The sequence below is a fragment of the Amphiprion ocellaris genome, chromosome 15, assembly GCF_022539595.1.
Source record: "Amphiprion ocellaris isolate individual 3 ecotype Okinawa chromosome 15, ASM2253959v1, whole genome shotgun sequence".
NCBI classification, from domain to species: domain Eukaryota; kingdom Metazoa; phylum Chordata; class Actinopteri; family Pomacentridae; genus Amphiprion; species Amphiprion ocellaris.
The window spans coordinates 28,513,255-28,536,496 of record NC_072780.1 but is presented as its reverse complement, the minus strand read 5'-3'; the positions used below and the strand labels follow the sequence as shown (position 1 = coordinate 28,536,496).

Sequence of the window (23,242 nt, the reverse complement as noted above, 5' to 3'; positions counted from 1 at the left end):
TGTAAACATTTGACTGTTCACAGCAGCTGTAAGCAGTAATTCTGTAGCTTCAAGCGTGAACAGCAGAAGATAAGACAATATCAATTATGAAGTATGAAATAAAAACTGCGTGATAATGGGCTTCAATTACGAGGATGTTCTCTTTGCTCGTCGAATCACAAACCTCAGTGATTGTCTCGGAGAAAACAACAATGAAAATAATAAGCAGATTTATCACATCTCCGCCTGCCATCACAACCTCTTGTTTTTCTCTTAAATGCAACACAGAAGACCTGAGGAAAACAAAATGTAAATTTCATTCCTATCAATGTTTCATCAATCACGACTTGAGCTGCGTAATAAATGAAACGTGTTCAGATCTCGGCCTCTTTCTTCCCAAACATGTGATGCTTCTGTGGGGATGGAAAGAAAGATGAAATAAAAAATAACAGACAATGCAAAGATACATTCTGTGAATATTTTTTTTATTACTTCCCTGATAACTTTGATGCTAATGGCATCTAAGAGAATTATGACAAATGGATGTTCTTCTCTACAACCCTGACAAACCAACAAAACTGTGCTGATGATTGAAGTGAAAAAAGCTGAATGCTGTGAACTTGTGATTCAAAGCTTTGACAGAAATTGCTTTATGAAATATGCTGTAATTTACAAAACAACGCCTTTAATTCAATACATTTCTGAGCTCATCATTTATGTTGCTTTCACCTCACAAATCCAGCACATTTTGGGATTTTAACAGCAAACAGAATTTTAAAAATTTTGGAAAACAAAATAATGAACACAATGAGGCAGCAGCAGTGTGATGATCCAAGGGTCTGAAGGCCACAAACTCAATTTAAGCTGTCAAAGCCTTAAAGTTTGTGCGATTAATGTTTTTGGTTTTTTTGTCTTGGAATAAAAGGGAAACTTGCAGATCTGCAGACGTGGTGCAAAGACTGATTTATTAAACGGCGCCCCGATGACCTCGCTGATGCTTTCTGACCACAATTACAGAGTCAGAGAACGCAGCAGCCAAGTTTTATTTTCATTAAATGAAGTCGACCACTGTTCAATTAATTTGTGGCTTCGTTTCCCAGCATTCCACTCCTTCAAAGAGATGCGAAGGAACAGGAAAATGTTTGGGAGGAAACGCTGGATTTACGAAGGATTTTGATTTTGACTGCGATGATATCACTAATTATGTTAAACCCCAGTTTTAATCTGTCTTATAGCAACACCTGCAAGCCTAAGTGTCCTTTTAAGCAATTTTTATGTATTTGAAATATCTTCTTCTCATGTGCATCCTGGTTATAAAGAGATATATCATCACCGAATGATATTCAAATGTAAAAGATGGAAGAAAAAGTCAATAAAAGTTGGTGAAATCAAACGTTTATGTCACATACTTTCAGTTTTCTGTACAAAATTCACTTTGAAACACTGTTCAGGGAAACAAAATGAAGGCATTTCGCATTAAAACTAGTGCTAGAGCTGATAAATTGCATTTTTTATTATCACAATATGAACATACACATCCCAAAAAAACACTGCCTGTAATGCAATTGATTAGAAAAATCATTTACAGTCTGTACACAAACATTTGACCAATCAGATTTGAGAGGTTAGCAAGCAGGATGGCTGAGAAATAATGAGGGGAAAAAGGAGGTTTTTGTTGAAGATATTTCCTAACTTCAATTTCTCATTGTCAGAATTTCTTAAGTAGATTAATTTTCTGTTAAACTGGATGCAATTTGCTCAATAAAACCATGTTTAAAGTCATTAATTTCACCTCTTCCATGTGTGTTCTAAGGTTTGGAGTCTGTGTTAGCTTTTTAAAGCAGAAAATACTGTACAGCTTGTAGCAATACACTTCAATACGTGTTTATTTATCACAAGTCACACCATCACCGCAAAACTCAACAATCACACACTGTAGCTGGAAACATGGAGGATTTGATTTCTGTAACTCTGAGTCATCCGGATATATTTCTGCACTGAACTGTGGATTTCTTTCATCGGAGCAGACGCCACTTTCAGTCACTGATCAATAACCTGTCAGGACTGTTCTGGAATCAGCTCAAACTCAACCTACAAGGAACATTTGTCTGCTTCGTCTACCTCAAACGTATCTTTAATGTCAAAACAGCAGCGTGTTGCGGTGAATCTGCTCCCTTTGTTGCTGCATTTTGATTTACATTTGGAGTCATTTCCACTGAAAACTGCTTCTCAGACTTTTTTTATGTTGCATGACTCCAACTATTTTAATTCTAAGCAGTTAAATTCATATTTATAAATGATATTTTCTAACTGGCTGCCTGTTTTGACAACATCCTTGTAAAGACATTTCCAACTATCTGACAGGCCGTATGAAAGTGACAAACAGCTGCGTTAACAACTAGTGAGGTGCTGAAGATAACACACATGAAGCTAAGAAGGCATAGAAATGCATTTGGAGACTAGAAAATGCACAACAGGCAACTATACAGGAGGAAGAAACTGCAACAAATTCCAGCTTTAAAGTCATTCAGACCCAAAGTACAAAAGATCCACAAAGAAAACCCGAATTTTTCTGTGTAAATCTGAGCAACAAACTGCAAAAAAGAACCAAACAGGTATGAGGTCATTATGTTAATATCTACAGAAGTGCAGGAGAGTGATATGTGACGATGTTAAATGTAAAAACCAACGATACACTCAAATTATTTTAAGTGAAACTGGAGGCTTTTGGCTAGTTAATACCATTTTTTTAAAATCAATCTTTTTAAGTGAAAAAACAGCAATTGTATGTTTTTCTAACCTAAACTTTCAGACTTTTCATGGCGGCTGTTTAACAAGTTGAGCCTCAGTGAAGCTGAAATCACATAAAATCTAATCCAGCTGCACTTGAAGCATTCATTCATCTTAATTCTTCAACGTCGCAGTCCACACTAGTCACAAACAAGCTAAAATTTTTTTTTTTTTTTTTTACATTTTTTCCTTATTTTATTGCTCAAGAATCATGTTTTTTTTTCTCCCACTTTTAACACACTTAAAGCCTGCAGATCTGCCACATTGGTATGAACGAACACCTGCACAGACGAACTGTACTTTTCTTTTTAGCACCGCTATCATATGAACATCTGAGAGGCAGAGCTGTTAGGAGAATGAGAAAAGTGGCGCAGGTTAAACAAAAATAAAGAGATTGTTTTGGTTTTTATTGTCCTGGTGAGTCATACTGAGCCAAAACTTGGAATTAAATGTTCAAAAAAAAGGTGCTTTTGTTGTTTTTTCCATACTCAAGCAGCACCTGAGTGAAGACGTGAACTGTTCTGGTCCGGCTGCTTTTTCAACCCATAGTTCAGTAGTGTGAAGAGTCTTTTAAAGGTGAAGCAGGAAGATTCTGTGCGGTGCCACGTTGTTTCATAAACCTGTTTTTCCCGTTACATCAGCAGGCGATGTTTCATGTCATTTCCCTGGTAATGAGTCGAGCTGTCAGCCTGCACTTTATAAGAGAAAACAGTCCCATCAGACACTTTCCTCCCAAAAAATACCCAGCAGCTGCTCCTGCAGAAGTGCCTGGAAACATCTGATTATCATCTGGAGAGCGGCTCTCGTCAGTAGCAGCAGGAGCAACGCCAGTCTGCCGTCACATTTCTTGACATTTAATTGTCTTGAAACTCCTCTGCTGCCATCCAGGAGAGCCGCACTCAAATATTTACCCAAGTCTAATTATCGCAGAGGTAAAATGTTCACTGAAGGTCCGTTACTGCCTCGAAAAATCCGCCCCGGTCAGTGGAAATGTGTAGGAAGCAGCAGAAAGACATCTCAGAATGTTTAATCACTCCAACGGTGGCGGCCTGATCGGACACGTTTCATTAATCTTCCCGGATGCAGTTCGTTCCACGGTGGGAGCAAACATCTCATCGTGTGTTCCCGCCCTGATCACACCTCTCCAGCCTGAATGAAACCCAAGCTGAGATGTTTCATTACAGTTTTTCCTACAAAGCTCTGAAACTGAGCGAACCGGAGGTTTATGAAGTAGCCCTGTGACTGTTAGGTCCTCAAATAAGGGAAGGACAGACCGGAAAAGAGACGACAGGAAGCAGCTTAGTGGACGTTAGATGAGGCTGCAGTGTGTTGGATGAAAACTCTGATGATTTCCACTGTTACGACTGAAGGGAATAAACATCTAAGGAGAAGAGTGTGGCGACTAGAGAGTTTCAAGTGTGGGGTTTGATTTTATTTAATCGTCAGCGACAGCCGCAGTGGAAGTCTGCGTTGGGGTCCACGAGCAGCTTCTTGCGGTCGACGTGCAGACAGTCCAGGTGGTACCAGGCGTCGCACACGTCGCACTGGATCCACTGGACCGTGTCCTGCTGAGGCAGCCGACACCGTGGCGCCGCACACGGCTCCACCGACCCGACCGCCGCCTCCTCCTCGTCCTCCTCCTCGTCCTCGTCCTCGTCCTCGGAGGAGGAAGAGGAGGAGCCGGAGGAGGAGGAGGCCGAGGAGGTGGACGAGGAGGACGAGGAGGATGGAGAGGGCAGGGAGGGCCGGGGAGGGAGAGGGTGTTTCCTGGGGCGGCCTCGTCGCTTGCTTCAGTGACGGAACATTAAAGACAGAAGCAAAGAGAAAGACAGGAAGTGAGATCAAGCAGAAACAACAAGGAAAAGATGTTTAATCTTTATCCAGTTTGTTTTCTCTTGACTAGATCCTTGCTTGTGTTGTATCTACTCTCAAATGTATGTCCCTTTAAATAAAAGCATCTGCTAAATGAAATTGTAGATTTGTAGAATTGTAATCCTGCACTGTAGAACGTTTGTCTCCCCCTTCTGGCAAAGAGAGGAATTACACAAACTGTGTCAAAGTGCTCATTTCACTTTCAAATTTAAAATCTTGTGGGGAAAAACTCTCGGATTACGTTAATTATTGGTGAGCCTCAATATTCTTTAAGGTGTCTGGTTTCATGGCAGTTTTTTTATTATGGACATTTCATTTCGTTGCCTGATGGATTTAAAATTATAGAGCGAACGAAAGTTGTACAGGTCAAATGATATTCGTTTTCCAGGACCGATGCTGATTACTGGTAATCAAGAAACCGATATCTGCAACTGATGTAATTAAATGTAATGTTTTAACAGCATGTGACAGCAGAGAACCTGCCACTGATAAGAAGACTTCTTTTTTAATACGGGTGACTATAAATGAATATGTAAAATAGAAATAGAGGTGATTGAATTAGGATGTTTGCAACTCATTTGGCTCGAATTAAATATGCTTGTTTAAAAGTCTCACACTCCATCTTTAACACATTTATATTTTATAAAGTCTGGGATTTTACTCAACATTTTCTAGATTGTTTTCAACAAAAATCCTGGTCAACTGACTGTATTTACCTGCCAATTATTGGCAAATAATCTAATCATTTAATGGTATTTCCTAATCAGCTATGCTGCAAAAAATGTGCAAAAAACCCAGTTATCAACATAAAATTAAGCTGAGACGCAGGCCATAATAACACTAAAACACTTTTACAAACAAAACAAAAAGCAAAACTTTGTAAAACTTTACAGCTACTGTGCATAGATTAGAAATTCTGACTTTAGTGATGGAAAATAATATCAGCGATGCAGTAATAATGCAAACAAGGAGCTCAGTCGGTGAACTAGTGGCAGATTTCCCTCCAAAGCTCTCACCTTGTTGGATGATGGAACCTGTTGAACTGCATCCGGCCTCGGTCCTCTGTGCGGATCCTCACCGAGGGCGAGGCCAGGCTGTAGTTTTCTCCTCCCACCACCAGGGGGGAGAACACCGGGGAGCTGTGAGCCCTCCGCCTGCCCCTCTGAGCCACCGGTGAACCGTGCGCTGGTTTCTGCTGGCGGAACGCCGCGATGTTGCCGTGGACCACCGTCTTGACCCGGTGCATCGTCTCCGCTTCCTGCTTGTGCACGGCCACGTTGGCGAAGGAGGCCTGCAGCAGGTGGTGGTTCAGGCGGCTGTTGGTCATGGCGCCGTGGAAGCTGCCGATGGTCCGGATGCCCACGGGGAAGGGTTTGGCCTCCAGCGGCCTCCTGACGTCACTGTGGATCTTGGGCTGCAGCGGAGGAGCAGGAGGAGAGCTGAAACTCTCAGACTCCGACTTGTAGAGCCGCCGCCTCTTCTTCCCCCTCGACCTCTGACCGTCCTCCACAACCCCAACCACAGCTGACAAACAGAGACAGAACACTGTAATACGAGTGGACATCACATTTTACAGCACATTTTCAATACCATGAAATTGCTCACTCGAACTACTAAAGCAGCAAATCACAATGTTGTCTGGAGTTCTGCACAAGTTTTATCCATTTGCTCTTTTCCAATTGTTTTTTTTTAGGTTTTATTTGTTGAAAGAGTGACAAATAAAATGCTTTTTTGAAAATTTTCTCTGAATAAAAAACACTTCAAAACCCCCGTCATTAACTGACCTACAATCAGTGTTTAAAAACATTTTGAAAGGTCCCATATTGTGGCCCTTTTTGGCAAATAAAGCAAATTATCACACATCCCCACGATGTGTCTTTCAGTTTTTCAGTGTAAAACAATACAAACAGTATATACGCACTGCATATCATATGATTCTTAATATTTTTTCCCATTGCCCTCTGTTCCTCTATCCATCAACCTCATGTATACAGGTTGTGTAACTATTTATAGCTAATAATTGTATCTTTGCACTAAAATTTGGTTTTCCTTAATTTTGCACTAACCCTGGTTCACTATAAACTTGCTGCTCTGTTAGAGAATCTGCAGACATCTACACCTTTTTCTTCTATCTTAAGCACTTTCTTCTCATATGCACCTTGCACACTGAACAAAACAACACAGTGAAAACTACATGTTTACATAGAACTGCACCTTTTAAGTACTTTTAGCACAACTTTTTCTTACATTTCATGTGTTCAGCAATGTGCAAAATCCAAAAGTGCTCTGTTTTTAGAGTTCTTACTTGACCAAAATGAGCTGTCTTACTCACTTGTAGATGCTAGTTTTCGACTAGACTTGTCTATTTGAACATTTTTTACTGTAGTTTTACAAAAAATGTCAGGTTTTGTGAATATATCTGTAGTCGGACATAGTATTTAAACACTCATTGTCCTTCTGCTGCCTAGTGTACTATTTTATTTTCTGTGTACTTTGAGAGCAAAAAATACCACCAGAGTCAAATGTCTTGTTTGTGTTGACATATTTAATCAAATAAAAATTATTCTGACTCATTTCATCTCGACTGAATAAACACTTACTGTTCTAAAAGGTCTGTTTTGTTCTGAAAACCAATGAGCTGCTGCTGTTCCCGCCCCATTCAGGAAGAAAACTCTCTCTGCTTGTGTGATCGATAGTCAGAGCCGGATGACTGTTGGCTAGTTCGTTGTTATGTAGCACCAGGTCGAATTCTTACTCACTTGTAAAGCAGAATAAACATTGTTATATCTTACAGGTTTCATTTTACGCCTCCAACTTTACCTCAAAACTAAATAAAAATAGAAAGTCACTATATGGGACATTTAAAAGCTGCTTAAAATCCCCTCTCAGAACTGTAGCTTCTTTTGTTGTCAGAAAGCATATAAAAGTCAGCAGCGGTATTTTTAAATAGTTTTACCTCCTCGACTTCTGGGTTCGTCCGAGCTGTCGTCCTCCAGCAGCACCGTGTGAGCCGACTTCCTCCTGCTCCTGGAGGTCGGCGGGAGGGATTTGGTCGACGGTGCCGAAACCGCAGAGGAAAACGACGGCGGCGTGGAGGGAGGCAGCAGCGAGGAGAAGCCCACGGCGAGGGGAGGCGAGGAGGAGGCGCCGGGGTCGGACACGGCGCCCTCGTGGCTGATGCTCCTCTTGAAGGTCCAGGCGCTGCCCTTCATCTTGCTCAGGCTGCCGATGGAGTTGAGGATGACGGTGGCCCGGTTGATGGCCAGCTTGGAGAGGTCCAGGTTGGCGGCAACTTTACGGTCCGAGTTGGTCCTGATCCGGTTCTGCAGGTCGGAGGAGAACGTCCCCGCCTAGGAAACAAGATAGAAATATTACAGTTTCGATTTGCAAATGCAATTAGGGTCAATGTGGGTCAAAATCAATCAGGTTCTTGCTGATATAATTTTCAGAAAATCAGTTTTTTTCAAGCATAGAGGGATTCTTGAAGGCCACCACTGAAGGAAAATCACAAGCTCCAAAATGGCAAGAATTGAAAACATGCGTATTTTAACCAGTTTTGTTAATTGGGGTTTCATTTATTTGAGCATAATAGACATTTTTGTTCATCAAATTGTGGAAAAACAACAAGAAAATGCTGACGTTTCTGCTGAATAAGGCTATACATGAACTAATCATCACTGTGATGTGTGATTATCCACCTTAAGAGTCCATTCTGAGGCTGTTTTCCTGCTTCCCCAGACTCCAGCTAATTTTTAATTAAAGCACAAAAAACTGATAGCACCAAGTATTATCTGAAAATGGCACTTAGTGTGAGTAAGCCTCCATGTTTTGCAGGTAAAATGCACTTTTTTTGTCTGCCAGCCATTGTGACATGAGTCCTCCCGTCGCAATTCTGAGGACATTCTGAATCCCATTATTTCACCTAATGGGCACAGAGCAGCATCTGCACAGGCCGCTGAGGCATGAGAGGGATGGAAATTAAAGGATAAACAGGGCATCTGTATTTTAATTAGCGTCTACTAACTGCATGAAAACAAACAAAGTGTTGCCTCGCCTCTCATTACTTTCTGACATCCCCAGCCTGCCTGTGGTCTCAGCCTCAGCGATTACAACCAAGACTCACAAATGTATCTTTTTTTTCTTTTAAAAACAGCTCAGCGAAACAGTTGGTCAGTGTCAACGTCAGCAAATAATATTCAGACAGAAAGAAAGTAAAGAGGATTTGTTGGGGACTATTTACAGCAGGAGATAAATACACATTAGGCTCCCTGCTGAGTATTTACAGCAGCAGGATGATGAAGGCTAACATGGATCTAAACACAGTGTTATTATTCCAACTGCTTCTCACAGCCACAAGATACATTATTCTACAATCTGAGGTAGACTATGTGATCATTTACACACTGGAAAATCACATTTAGGTGTGAAAAGTGCAGAAAATTAGTGGGATAGGCTGGTATGTTGAGCCTAAAGTCAGAGTTTTTACTGCCCTTTAACCTACTGTATCACCATGGTAAAGGATGCTGCGCAGCTCTGTTGAGAAATTCTGATTTAAATCAGCAGTAAAATACATCTCCCATTTTTTCCCCAAGTGATACAGATTCTCAGCTGATGGAAAACATAATATCTGCAAACCTGTTGAGATGTTTGTTTTCAATTCCGCTAAACGAAGTCGTGCAGCTACAGCAGACAAACTGTACCGATGCATTAAGTTGCCACCAGAACCTACATGTATTCAGTTGATGAGGCAGAAAATCCATAAATCAGATTTATGTCTGGTCCTGAGTCCCTGCTAAGATCATTTTACTCTGCTGGCACTGCAGCTAACAGAACATCAGATCCGTCTGTTGGTATTTATCACAGAGAACATCCAATCAAAAATATAAATTTCACACTGATTTGGCCAAAAAGTAAAGTGATCTCCATGATGTCGTCCACATCATGTTTAAATGTATGAAGTTAGAAGTTTAAGAGCTCTAATGTGCAGCTGTCACATTAGAAATAAGCAGCTGATAAACAGTTTTCTACCAGTATTACTTTCTTGCATCATTTGCAGCTTTTATTACTGTAATAAATGTGTTATATTTTTCATAGCTCTCCTTTATATCAACTTGTACCCCTTGATTCAAGTAGGCGGCAAGTACTTAGCCATTTTGTGCAGAAGAGGAGTCAGTCATAAATGCCTGCTTTTATGTGAACATGTCTGAAGAAGAAAACCTGCTTAACCCTTTGATGCATAAGTGGGTCAAAAATGACCCGGTGAGGTCGTTTTCTTGCAATATCTTTGTAATGAAAAGTTTTTATCACACCATATTCCAGCTATTCCTCAAAAAACATGTTTTTGATGTCATTCCATTTAAATTTTCAAGTTACATTTTACATTTTTAAAGACAGTGTAATATTTGTACTACTACTCCAAGCTCTTTATCACTGATAATGTCATACAAGAGGTGATGCACAAACTTGGAGGGACAGAGATCAGTAACAGCTGGAGGAAAAGAGTGGAAAATGTCAACAGAATGGATGCTGACATTCTTCCATTGCTGTTCTGTGTAATATTCTTCTTTTTCAATTATCAAAATGTTCAAAACCTGTTATAAAGTGAAAAATAAACATTTCAAAAATGAAATAATTATTGTGTGCACAAAAATAGAATAGAAACAATAATACAAAGCATTTTTCTTAACCAAAATGATAAAAATGTCACAAAGGCACATTGATTTTTATTTGGGTCATTTTTGACCCACTTATGGAAGAGTGTAGGATCCAGTCACTGGTGCATTTAAGGGTTAATAAACAAAAAACATTGTCATCATACCTGATACCTCCAGTTGGGATTTTTAGGTTTTCTTGAGCCTGCCACCTTAAATATAGCCTGGTTTTGGCAAACTTGTTTCATTGTACAGCTCTCAACAGTGTTAGATTTGGTATTTGTTCATGCAGCAGACAGATAAAGTCCAGACTGGTCCTTTAAAAGATCCTTAAAATCTTTACTGTCTTCAATCATGTTGTATATAAGGCTCATTCCAGAACTGGAGGACATTTGGGCTTCAAAATGTTTGAAAAATAAATCTTCTCGTTTACAATTTTCTGCTACATATTCATCAACAATAGGTAATAAACTATCAAAGGCTTGATTGGCTCAGCTTCCACATCAATGGTACCATTTTTATTCCATGTTTTCTGTGTTGTTTGCTAACCCTACTCTAATCACAGTAACAGGGTTGCTAATCCATGCTAATGTGATCTTTTTCTCAGCAGTAGAAGCTAGATATTTAGCTGTTGTTACTGCTGACCAAGAGGACAAACTGACTGATGGAAAACAGTAAAGAAGAAAAAAGAATTTGTTTTTTCCTAATAATAGGAGGTAAAGTGAGACGTTCAATCAAGGCTGACAATGTTATGAAAATCTGAAAAATAGAGTAGAGGACGTAGTTTTGCTCTACATTCTTTTGGAAAACTGATGATGTTCATTCCAGCGTATCATGTGATTCACTGTTTTCTTCTACTAGCTACAAAGGTTATGCTAACAGGGCTGTTGTGGGACACACGGATAATAATTATTATTTAAAATATTATGTTGATTAAAATAAATGTTCCCACAATTACAGGAGACATTCGTGAAAAAAATAATACCAAAGAAAGGAGACTTAAATTTCATGTTAGGTGTTTTATTTGAGTTTTAATTTGGTCATCAGGGGGGTGGGACAAGAGAAAATGGCATTTTAGGAGGAACTCCAGACTTAATTGGTATTTTCAAACATTATGTTCACCCAGTTGTTTTAGATTTGATCTCAGGACAAATACATTTACTCAACAACTGCATGTTTTAGCATTTTGTACATGGACTATTTGAAATTTGATGGGTGGGATGTAAAGTGTCCTCCAATTCTGGAATGACCCTGAAAGCATCAGTATGAGTCTGTGCTGATGAATCAGACAGAAATAGTCAATTCAGTCCCTTTAATAACTTTTTACCTTTGGAATGGTGATGGCATCGAAGTCCAGCGGCCGAACTTTGACCTTCTGGAAGAAGAAGTAGAACTCGGGGCCTCCTGAGTCCGACTGGCCGCCGAAGCTCAGCGTGTCTCCGTCTGAAAGCTCCCACTGGAGGCCCGGCTGGAGGCGCACTTCATTCACCCACGTTCCTGACAACACACAAATGTTCCTTTACAAACCGCTGACGGCGAACTTCCCTCAAAATAAGACTCTCATTAGGTCACACTGGCATGTAAGCGGTGAGAAACTCTCTTTAAAGTCACACAAACAAGCAGCAATTTTGCGGTTGAGGGCAGAGACGTCACCTGGGGCCTGATAATCGCACGACTTTTTTTAAAAACACGACCGTCTGACAAACAGCGAAGAATAAATCAAGCGAGCAGAGCCCCAAAATGAAGTCATTTGTCGACTATCAATGTGTTTACAGCTTCCGGAGTTGAGGGGAAAATGTAAAACAGTCTGTGAAATGGACCTGAAGCCGAGGAGCTGGAAGGCTACAAGGCAATCAAACGGCCATGACAGAGCAGCAAGGAATGAGGGATGCAGGACCAATACTAAAGATGGAGGTTTAATAGCAAAAATGAAAAATGTGTGAGACAGAGTGTGAAATTACTTGAAAAATTAGGCGGTGAGGGACGGTGCGGTTTTAGATTCTCAGACTGTCTAAGTGAAGATGCAACTTTAGCTCTTAATCTGCTCCTTTATCACCGTGAACATCTTCTTCTGCACTTCAGACTAAACTACAGTCTGCTAGTGTTACTGAGCTACACGTGACACAAACACATCACATCCACCAATCTAGGCCTGAATATGCTTTAAGCTTAATTCTATAGATTTAAATATATCCCTCTTTAATCTGCTTATTGTGTGGAATGTGAGTGACTTCATCAGATCTATTTTACAAGCTCAATTCTGACATTGTGAATAAATTAAACTTCTTCACAGCCCACTAATTTCAACCACGATGTGCAATAAATGTGGAATCTTTTGTATGTTTCAACTTCAGTTTCAATACTTTTATTTACTATCCATCATGTCTCATCTTGTATCATCTGCAACTGATGATTTATACATTTTTCATAATTGCACAAGGGTTTTCTAATCATCAATGAGCCTTTCAACACCATTAGCTAACACAATGTAGCATTAGAACACAGGAGTGATGGTTGCTGGAAATGTTCCTCTGTACCTCTATGGAGATATTCCATTAAAAATCAGCTGTTTCCAGCTACAATAGTCATTTACCACATTAACAATGTCTAGACTGGATTTATCATTCATTTAATGTTATCTTCATTAAAAAAAACATGTTTTTCTTTCAAAAATAAGGACATTTCTAAGTGACCCCAAACTTTTGAACGGTAGTGTATATAATTATGGCGAGTCTATTATTTGTATATAAGGAGAGAATTCACATGTAATTTCATTATACATTGTAAATGATATTCTTCTGATTCTTTTCACTACTGATTAATCTTCTGATTATTTTAATTATTACCTGGTGAAGTATTTAGTTTACAAAATATTTTCTAAAAGCAAAAGGGGCATTTTAAAATCCTTTGTTTTGTATAACAAACTGCAAATACATTTAAGAAAATACAAAGAAAATCCTCAAATTTGACTCACTAGAACTAAGAAAAGTTCCACTTTTTTTCAAGTAAAATGACTTAACAGATTAATAAGTTGGTTCATAAATACTTATCATTTTCTGTCTAAAAACTGAGTAATTAATCAGCTAATTGCTTCAGCGCTACTAATGAACATTAAATAAATTTACTGCAGCAGGTCTCTCAGTCTGTTCGGCTGCATAAAGATGTTTTCCTCAGCGTTGTGTTCAGGACACCACTTGGCATCATCTGATAACACCACAACAGACACTCATATACTCTGACATTTTAATAATGAAGGTAATCATTTTGATCTCAGATATGCAGGCAATAAAGCAAAAGAAAAAACTTAATAACTGCAGATTCATCATGCAGGGAACCAGTCAACGGTCTGAAAGGTAAAAAATGCTGATAAAACGCTGAATATTCTTCACCTGCATAATTCAAAACTATTTTAATACACTTACTTTAAGGTTTGAGGTTTAAATACGATTATTCCACTAATGACTATTTTCTTAATTAATCAATTAGTTGTTTGGTTTATAAAATAGTGAAAAATGTTAATATTTCTCAGAGCTGAAAACTCACAGTGATTATCAAAACTGTGGATGATTAATTTAGGTTGTGACAACTAATCAATTCATTGATTAGTTGTTCAGTCTATAAAATGTCAGAAAATGATGAATAATGTCAAAAACTAAAGATGGCAAATGTCTGTTTTGTCCACAACTCAAATATATTTAGTTTACTGACATACAGGAGAAAAAGGGAACCAGAAAATAATCAGTTTTTAGAAGCTTTAGGGAGAGAATCTGGATTTTTTGAAATTATTCAAAATGATTAATCAGTTGTTAAAACAGATGATGATAAAATTAACAGGTGATATTTGATTAATTGATCAATTCAAAGAGGAAAAAAATAAACCAGAATCCAACATTTTGCTTTTCACCTAAAAAATTTCAATTTATCAATTGTAAAAATATTAAAATAGTCGAAGGTTATAAAACTGAGAAATCTGTCTGTAAAATGTCAGAACATGTTTGAAAATGTCATTTTTTTGTTTTTGTTTTACAAAGACCAAAACAATGTCCTTAAATTTCTTGTTTTGTCTAAAACCCAAATATTCAGTTTAATGTCTGAGAAAAAAAATGAAAATGCTCAGTTTTAAATACGTTTTCCTTTAAAAATGACTCAAACGAATTCATCAATTCTCAGAATATTAAAATAGTTGAATAATTTAGAAAATAACAACTAATTGATAAATCCATCAGTTTTTTAGTCCACGAAATGTCAGAAAACTGTGAAAAATGTCAATCAGTGTTTCCCTAAGCACAAAAATAACATTCTCAAATGACTTGTTCTGTCCACAACCACAAGATATTTAATTTACTGTCACAGAGAAGAAAAAACATGAAAATATTGAACTTTAAGAAGTTGGAAATAGAGAATTTTTTTTCTTAGAAAAATTACTCAAAATGGACTAAAATAGTTGACTATTACTTTAACAATCGATTGTTGCAGCTCTAAAACTTCCATTCAGTCTGTTTTAATTCAACTTCATGCTCCAGTTCACATAAAATCAGAGAAAAAGTTGAGAAGCTCTTTAATTACTTCCTTATCATCGCTATCAAACTTTAATTGAAGTTTGTTTTTTGGGCGGATTGCTAGTTTCTCAGTGGGCTGAGATGACTGTTTAACTCTGAACCTTTTAGATAAAATAAACAGTTCTACAGGAGGAGATAAACGTGGGAAGTTTCTGAGGTTTGACAGAAGCTCATGCAGCTGTTCGGAGGTTAAAATGAGGCTGGATGTGTCAGTTAGTGGAGCTCCGGTTTGTCAGAGGACAGATGCTCTGATGGGAATTCAGTCAGAGTTTGAGTTTGTGGAGCGACATCAGGAAATATGAGATTCTGTGACTTATCTGTCAGTTATTCCCTGCATCACCTGTATTACTGTCAGTGCAAATGTGTGCAGGTTCAGTTTTACTTTCATTTACATGAGCTGGTAATCATTACAAAAGTACTATTTAGGTGGAATGAACTTTTTGAATGTAAAAGTACTTGAACATAAAGTAGTATTTTAGGTGAAAGAAACTTTCAAAACTGCAACTTGCTCATTAGAAAAGTACTATTTGGGTGGAATAAACCTTTAATTGTAAAAGTACTTGAACATATAGCAGTATTTTTGGTGAAAGAAACTTTTAAAACTGTAAGTTGCTGATAAGAAAAGTACTATTTAAGTGGAATAGACCTTTAATTGTAAAAGTACTTGGACATAAGGTAGTATTGTGAGTGGATTAAACCTTTTAAACCATAGGTGATTCATTACAAAAGCACTATTTGTGTGGAAAAAACCTTTAAAATTGTAAATACTTGGACATAAACTAGTATACTGGTTGGACTAAACATTTAAAACTGTAAGTCATTAATCAAAGAAATTACAAAAAAGTAGTATTTTAGATGGTATAATCTTCAAAAATCATAAGCCATTCAGTAGAGAAGTACTATTTGTGTGGAATAAACCTTTGCATGTTCAAATACATGGACGTAAACTAGAATTTTTGGTTAAATAAACCTTTAAAACCAAAAGCTTATCATTAGAAGAGTACTATTTGTGTGGAATAAACCTTTAAATGTAAAAGCACATGAACATGAAGTAGTATTTGGGTGTTATTCGCATGGTTTTGACAAACCCTAAGTCATTCAGTAAAGAAGCACTATTTGTGTTTAATAACCCTTTAAATGTGTTATAAAGGCGTTGGCACCAAAAGTTGAGTCAAAGAGTGTGAAAAGTTGTGTTGCTAGTAGGTGTGTTGATGTTCCTGGAAGCAGGTGTGGTTTTTGCCTCGTTCTCTTCCATAATGACTCACTGTGAATCATTGTAAACTCATTCATCTCAGAGAAAAGTTCCCCTGCAGCCGTGGAAATGTCACTTTACTGCAGTCTGCAGGACCACAGTTCTTTGACCTTTAGTTGGCATCCAACTACTTTAAGGATGGCTAAAACACACAACGTGTGGTTTTAAATGTTAATTCCATCCAAAATACTACTTCATATCCAAGTACTTTTATATTTAAAAGTTTCTTCAACCAAATCAGTTCTTTTTTAAAAAAAGATTTATGGTTTATGAGGTTTATTCCATCCCAAACTGCTATTTTATGTCCAATAACTTTGTATATTTAAACGTTTCTTCCAACCAAATAGTACTTTTCTAATGAACAACTTTTGGTCTTAAAGGTTTACTCCACCAGGAATGCTACTTTATCTCCAAGTACTTTCACATTTAAAGGTTTATTCCACCCAAATTGTACTGTTCTAATGAACAGCTTTTGGTTTTACAGGTTAATACCATCCAAAGTACTGTTTGTACTTTTAAAGGTATATTCCACCCAAATTGTACTTTCCTAATGAATAACTCGTGGTATAAAGGTTTATACTATGCACAATACTACTTTAAGTCGAAGTATTTGTAGATTTAAAGGTTTATTCCTCCCAAGTAGTATTTTCTCTAATGAATAACTTATGGTTTTAATGTTTTATTTAACCAAAAATAAGACTATATATCCAAGTTCTTTTACATTTAAGCTTATTCAACCAAAACAGTTCTTTTTAAATAAAAGATTCATGGTTTATGAGGTTTATTAAATCCCAAAATACTATTTTATGTCCAACTATTTTGTATATTTAAAGGTTTATTCCACACAAGTACTACTTTTCTATTGAATGACTTCTGGTTTTAAAGGTTTACTTCACCAGAAATACTACTTATATCCAAGTATTTACACATTTAAAGGGTTATTTCACTCAAATTGTACTTTTCTAATGAATTACTTGTGTTTTTTTAAATGTTTATATCACCCAAAATATTACTTTATGTCCAAGTCGCTGTAGTTTTAAAGGTTTATTCCACACAAATAGTACTGAACGCTGTAGGGTTTTTAAGATTATACCATCTAAAATACACATTCTTTTTCTCCAAGTATTTACAGTTTTAAAGGCTTATTTCACTCAAATAATACTTCTCCGATGAACGACTTACGGTTTTAAAAGTTATTTCTGTCCAAAATCCTACTTTATGTTCACGTACTTTTACATTTAGAGGTTTATTCCACCCAAATAGTACTTTTCTACTGAATGGCTTCTGATTTGAGGCTTTATTCCACCCAAAATACTAGTTTATGTCCATGTACTTTAACAGTCAAAGGTTTATTCCACTCAAATAGAACTTTACTACTGAATGGCTTTTGAGGTTTATACCATTGAAAATATAATTTTCTGTTCAAGTATTTATAGTTTTAAAGGTTTATTCCACACAAATGTTACTTTTCTACTGAATGACTTGTGATTTCTGAGGTTTTATTCCATCCCAAATACTAGTTTATAACCATGCCTTTTAACATTCAAAAGTTTATTCCACACAAAATAGTACTTTTCAAATTAAAAACTTGTGGTTTTAAAGGTTTATTTCACCAAAAATATTACTTTCTGTGCTGTTACATTCAAAGGTTTATTCCACCCAAAGAATATTTCTCCACAGAATGACTTACAGCTTTTGTGGTTTATACCATCTAAAATACTACTTTCTGTCCAAGTACTTAAAGTTTTAAAGATTTATTTCACCCAAACAGTACTTTTTTGATAAATGACTTGCAGTTTTAAATTTATTTCCATCCAGAATACTAGTTTATGTCCTAGTATTGGTAGTTTCAGTGCTCGCTAAGTTTTTTTTCCACCCAAAACTGTGCATAGTTCTAATTTTGCCAGTGTCTGTGGGTTAGAAAGGCTGGTTGTAAACAAGGTGCTGTCATGTTATCAGGCCCAAAAAAGGAGTTAATCAGAAACATGAGTCCTGGAAGTGCAGCCTCCTGAGCTGCTAGAAACTAGAAAAGAGCAAAACTGTTTAAAATGAGAATAAATTCCTTGATGCTGAAGGTGTGATGGTGCAGGATGTGAGTGATTGGGGTCTTTCCTCACCGTGGCTGCTCCGGTCCTTGATGTGGACCGTCCAGCCCTCCTCCTGCAGCGCCGGGTCGCCTTCGCCCGCCTCCCTCTCGGCGTGCAGCTCGGCGTGGATGCGTGACACCGACGTTGAGTCCAGCGTGACATCGCAGAGCTCCGCCGCCCGGCCCAGACGGAACACCGAGTGGCTCAGCGCCGGCCTGAAGGTGTACAGGTCCCTCGCCGAGTCGCCCGACGACGACCCGATCCGGAGCAGCTGGAAGCACGGCTGCACCCCGGACAGCATGACTAAAGGGCTGATTATCTGCCCCCTCTCAGCCCCCCTCACCCAGAGGCCTCCCCTAATCTGTGCCCGGCCCTGGCTTACAGCAGGCTGTGATCCATCTCTACATACAGCTCTGTGCTAACAAAGTGAAGGTGTCTGACATACAGCTACGCTGCCAGGTAAAATATTCCCGGCCTGGAAGCAGCGAGTGTGAAGGTTACAGACAGGTGCAGCGGCTTTGAGCAACAGGTGTCTGCATTAGTGTGGAAAGCCGAGGACTTACTGTGTCCTGCTGTGCATACATGAATAAATAATGAGCACTGTACGAGCTGCTGAAGTGTGGAAATGAGCTCCCACACTCTGTTATGAGCCCCGGCTCAAACACAGCAAATCCCCCATGGAGTGGAGGCAATAAGACGCAGGGCTGCAGAATAAAGAGGCGCTGCAGTGTGGACGGGATGTGTGCCACCGCCGCAGCAAACATTAAAACTGTGACAAGCAAACCTGCTGGAAAGCCTGACAGCCGTGACTTCTAGCTCCACTTCTGACGTTTAATATTTGCAGGTTTGCACAGCTGTCAGCCAAGGTGGAGCGTGAGCGAGGCAGATTAAAATCCAGCCTCCTGACATCAGCTGACATCAGCCGGCTCACAGGTGGGGAAGCCTGACAGGATGGAGCAACTGACGACTGTCTGATCTGTAGGAAAACACGAGAGAAATCACAGAAACACAGAAAAAAGCTTTAATTGGTCTGCTTAGCGTCTGGAAAACAGATTCTAATTTGTAAATCTAATTTATCTGACACTTCAAAGCATTAAAACACCTTTTGTGACTTTATCTCAGGCTGCAGGTGAATTAAACTGAAGTCACAGTGAGGCAGGAACACACACAGGTAAATATGACTGCAGGAACACTGTCAGTTACACTCTGAACTTTGAGCAGCTGCAGTCTGGATCAGCTGCTGCTCTGACAAATCATGGCAGCAGCAGCAGCACAAAGACACGAGAACCAGCGCAAAGTGTCACTTCAAACTGCAGCTGCTGCACCCAAAACTGCGCAAATCCTCCTTTAAAATGCACTTTCAATCAATAGGAGGCTTATTATCGGTGGAAATAAGAAGAACTAGAGCAGTAAGATCCCCCTGACACGGTTTTAGCCTGTCGGTCTCGGCTAGCTGTCGTTAGTTCCCCCAACAAGTCAAAACTGCAACTTTCAGCAACGACGCAGCTGCGCTCAAACTTGGAGACTTTCGCTCCTCGACACGTAAAAAAACTTCTCAACCCGCAGGTTTGACTCACCCACCGAAGCTGAAGGAGACTTTTCTCGCCGTATTTTATCTCCGTTGTCTCCAGGCTTCTCTGCGGCTGTTCTTCGGGAGGAAGTCCTTTGAAATTTGGCGCGCCAGTCCGGCAGCTTCCTTGCGCTAGAAGCGACGTCACCTCCGGCTCCGCCCCCGACCCGAGGAGCTGCAGGGCGGCTACAGGGGGGGAAAGGACAGGAACGGTGCCAAAAATACTGATCATTTGCCAAAAATATTGATAATCTCCCAAAATCTGATCCACGAAAGCATTATCCACACGCCTGTATTTAATTTTACCTGCTCTGTGCGCTAAAGTCTAACCCATCCTGCTGTTTTTATCTGCTGAAACATCTTTAAAGGACCAATCCAACTCATAAAAAGCAATTTTCTACATGTTAGAAAGTGACTGCAGCTCCTTTAATATTGTGACTGAAATGTTATTAATGTACCAGAATGGCTTGATTTCATTCATTGGGGTTATATTTAAAGATGAATCCTAATATAATACATGCAAAAGAGAAAACTTCCTCATTTAATCGATAAAACTCATCTGTAAATCAAGTTAATTATAGTTTAAACAAGGCTTTTAGACAAACACATACAGCCTAAACACCTAAGACAAAAACTACAATAATCATGTTGAATATCATGTCTGATTAAACTGCAGACAGTTTTGCTGTCATAATTATTTGCTCATGAGAAAACAGAGGTGAACTTTTGCTGTCACCATGTATTGTTTGGTCAATAATTGTGGCGATGACAAGTATTTTGGCAGATGAACAGTATTTCTGGCACCACTCCAGTTCCATCTACCAAAAACTGTTCCACAGACACATTATCCTCACGTTTGTGCTTTATTTTACCTGCTCTGTGCACTAAAATCTAACCAATCCTACTGTTTTTATCTGCTGAAACATCTTTAAAGGACCAATCAAACCCATAAAAAGCAGTTTTCTACATGTTAGAAAGTGGCTGCAGCTCCTATAGTGTGACTGAAATGTTATTAATGTACCAAAATGACTTGATTTCATTCATTAGGGTTATATTTATAGATTAATCCTAATTGAATAAATGCAAAAGAGATTATTTCCCCATTTAATTGATAAAAGTCATCTGTAAATCAAGTTAATTACAGTTAAAACAAGGATTTTAGACAAACAAAACAGCCTAAACACCTAACACAAAACTACAATAACACCTATGATCATGTTGAATATCATGATTGATTAAACAGCATCATAATTATTTTGTTATGAGAAAACACATCAGAGTGAACTTTTGCAATAACAACAGACATATTGTTTGGTGTATTTGCATGTTTATGGCTGTTTGACCCAGATAACAGCTGTTTATAACCTACTGTCATTTATTTTACCCCACTCTGTGATATTTTGAATCAGAAAATGTCTAAAAAGTCTACTTCTTCACCAATATTTCATAGTTTTCTGCAAGAATGAGCCCATTTGTGTGGCAAGAACATTCGAAAGTTGTGTATTTTTAGCATTTAGCAATTTATATAACTTTATAAGCTTCGATTTTAATGTAATTGTCGACTTTTCATCGCTACACTGTAGTGTTTTGCAATGAATCATGGCTAACAGGTGTAGATTAGCCAGATATTTTGCTGCAGTAGATACTCAAACCCTAAAATGACGATGAGAACAGCTCAAATGATGGAGATGTTTTTTAGACAATGAAGATCATATTACTGAGTTGTGATAGAGGATCTGTACATGAAGAATCCCCCACAATAACAGGAAAACCTCACGTTTATGTGTAACTTGCAACAAGGCCACAAAACAGTCAACCAAACATTAAGCTCACCACTACAAGTTTGCTGTCATTTTGTAATTATTACATGTTTTTGGCCTCTCATTTTAAAAGTTACAGTTTAATATTTCAGTAATCTAAACAGCTGGAGTTTGTCTGTACAAAATATGTACAAACAAGATAGTTATTAGAAGCCTGAAGCAACAAAGAATGAAAAATCACTCTAAGATGATTTTAGAGTTATTGGTTGTTAATCAAAGTATTGTACCAAGTCATCTTTTGGTGTTAAATTGATAGTAAGATACTGTAATTCATAAATCACTCAAACATAATTTCATCTTTTGAAATGTAGTTTATTTGTCCACTGTTATTAAAACAAAGAAAACTTGTTTTGCAAGAAGTTGCAGTCAAGAATTATTTAAATAAATTAGTATATGAATAAATACTATAAAGCAGAACACCTGCATAGATTCAGCTAGAATGACTCATATCTAATATACTGCAGTCATGTTAAATCATCATATGCAGATATATTAGTAGGTTAAAATGAATGAATGAACGAAGTTTGGTCTAAGGACTAACTGTGGAGATTTATTCAACCATAAAATGCTTTTCACATTAAACCAGCTGCTGCCTAAACAACACATCTATCATGTTGCTCTTTTCACCATTTTCAGACATTTTATGGACCAGGCAACTAACCAAAATGATAAATGACAATGAAAGTAAATAGCTGCAGCCCCGGATTACACTCAGTACTATAGTATTATTTCTGATGTTTAGGTTGTATGCCTTTGATTTGTCTGAAATCTTTGTTTAGATCAGGGTTTGTCAAACTCATTTCAGTTCAGGGCCACATTCAGTCCAATATGATCTCAAGGGGACCGGACCAGTAAAATCATAATATAATAACCTATAAATAATGACAACTCCTGAACTGTCTCTCTACAAAACATCATGAAATGAGCTGAAAATTTCTTAAGAAAAATAAGTGAAATTTGAACAACATTATGCCTCAGTTTATCATTCGTGCATTACAACTTACTGATCACAGTGTTTCTGTAAAGTACAAAACATTTAGTCTCAGGTATCTGGAATTGAACAAAATCGTATTTTACAACTTGTCAAGGTCTAGAAATCTTTTTCAATTTATATTAATAATATTATTAAGGAAGAATGTTAAGTTATCCCCCTGCCTTGTAAATGTATAAAATTTCTACATTAAAAAAATGCATCAAATTTGTGGCAGTGAATCAACAATATGGTTCCACCAAACCAAACTCTGTCATACTGAAGCTGCTGACTCACATTATATCACACAAAGTTTAATGTCTTGAAATATTTTCACAGTAAGTCTTCATTTTCGCCTCTGTAATTTTTACACTTTACAAAGTCATCCCACGGTCCGGATTGGACACTCTGGAGGGCCGGTTTTGGCCCACGAAGCCTTATGTTTGACACCCCTGGTTTAGACTGTCATTAGCATAATTTACAGACAGATTTTTCTATATAACATAAAATAAATTAAAAGATCAAAATAATAATCTTAAAAATCCCTTTTGCAATCATCCAGTGTGCTGTAATCTTTGATACAACACTAATGAATGAAATCAGGTCACTCTGATGCATTAAAACATTTCAGTCACATTGGAAATGCTGCAAACATGCTTTCTGCCAAGTAGAAAATTAAATACAGCTCTCAA

General features: G+C 38.0%; 1 protein-coding gene across 2 annotated transcripts; it reads right to left on the bottom strand.

The window, feature by feature from the left end:
* Positions 1-1,362: 1,362 nt before the first annotated feature.
* On the bottom strand, positions 1,363-19,866 carry tcf19l (transcription factor 19 (SC1), like). 2 transcript variants are annotated; one of them, XM_023265444.2, is made up of 6 exons: positions 19,768-19,866; positions 18,221-19,166; positions 11,620-11,789; positions 7,598-7,991; positions 5,658-6,165; positions 1,363-4,557 (listed from the first exon to the last, which is right to left on the bottom strand). In XM_023265444.2, the coding sequence occupies exons 2-6, from the start codon at positions 18,489-18,491 to the stop codon at positions 4,212-4,214; spliced, it is 1,689 nt and encodes a 562-aa protein (XP_023121212.2). In that variant the 5' UTR covers positions 18,492-19,166; positions 19,768-19,866; the 3' UTR covers positions 1,363-4,211. The 2 variants fall into 2 exon arrangements, with proteins under 2 accessions (XP_023121212.2, XP_023121213.2); XM_023265445.3 differs by having other exon boundaries at positions 19,772-19,851.
* Positions 19,867-23,242: the final 3,376 nt, after the last annotated feature.

What these genes read in the sequence shown, in the direction of transcription:
- tcf19l (XM_023265444.2), bottom strand. Translation starts at nt 18,491, where the DNA reads ATGCTGTCCGGGGTGCAGCCGTGCTTCCAGCTGCTCCGGATCGGGTCG. An exon ending in ATGCCATCACCATTCCAAAG is followed by an intron (nt 7,992 to 11,619) that starts GTAAAAAGTTAT and finishes CTTGTTTCCTAG; the next exon opens with GCGGGGACGTTCTCCTCCGA. An exon ending in CGAACCCAGAAGTCGAGGAG is followed by an intron (nt 6,166 to 7,597) that starts GTAAAACTATTT and finishes TCTGTTTGTCAG; the next exon opens with CTGTGGTTGGGGTTGTGGAG.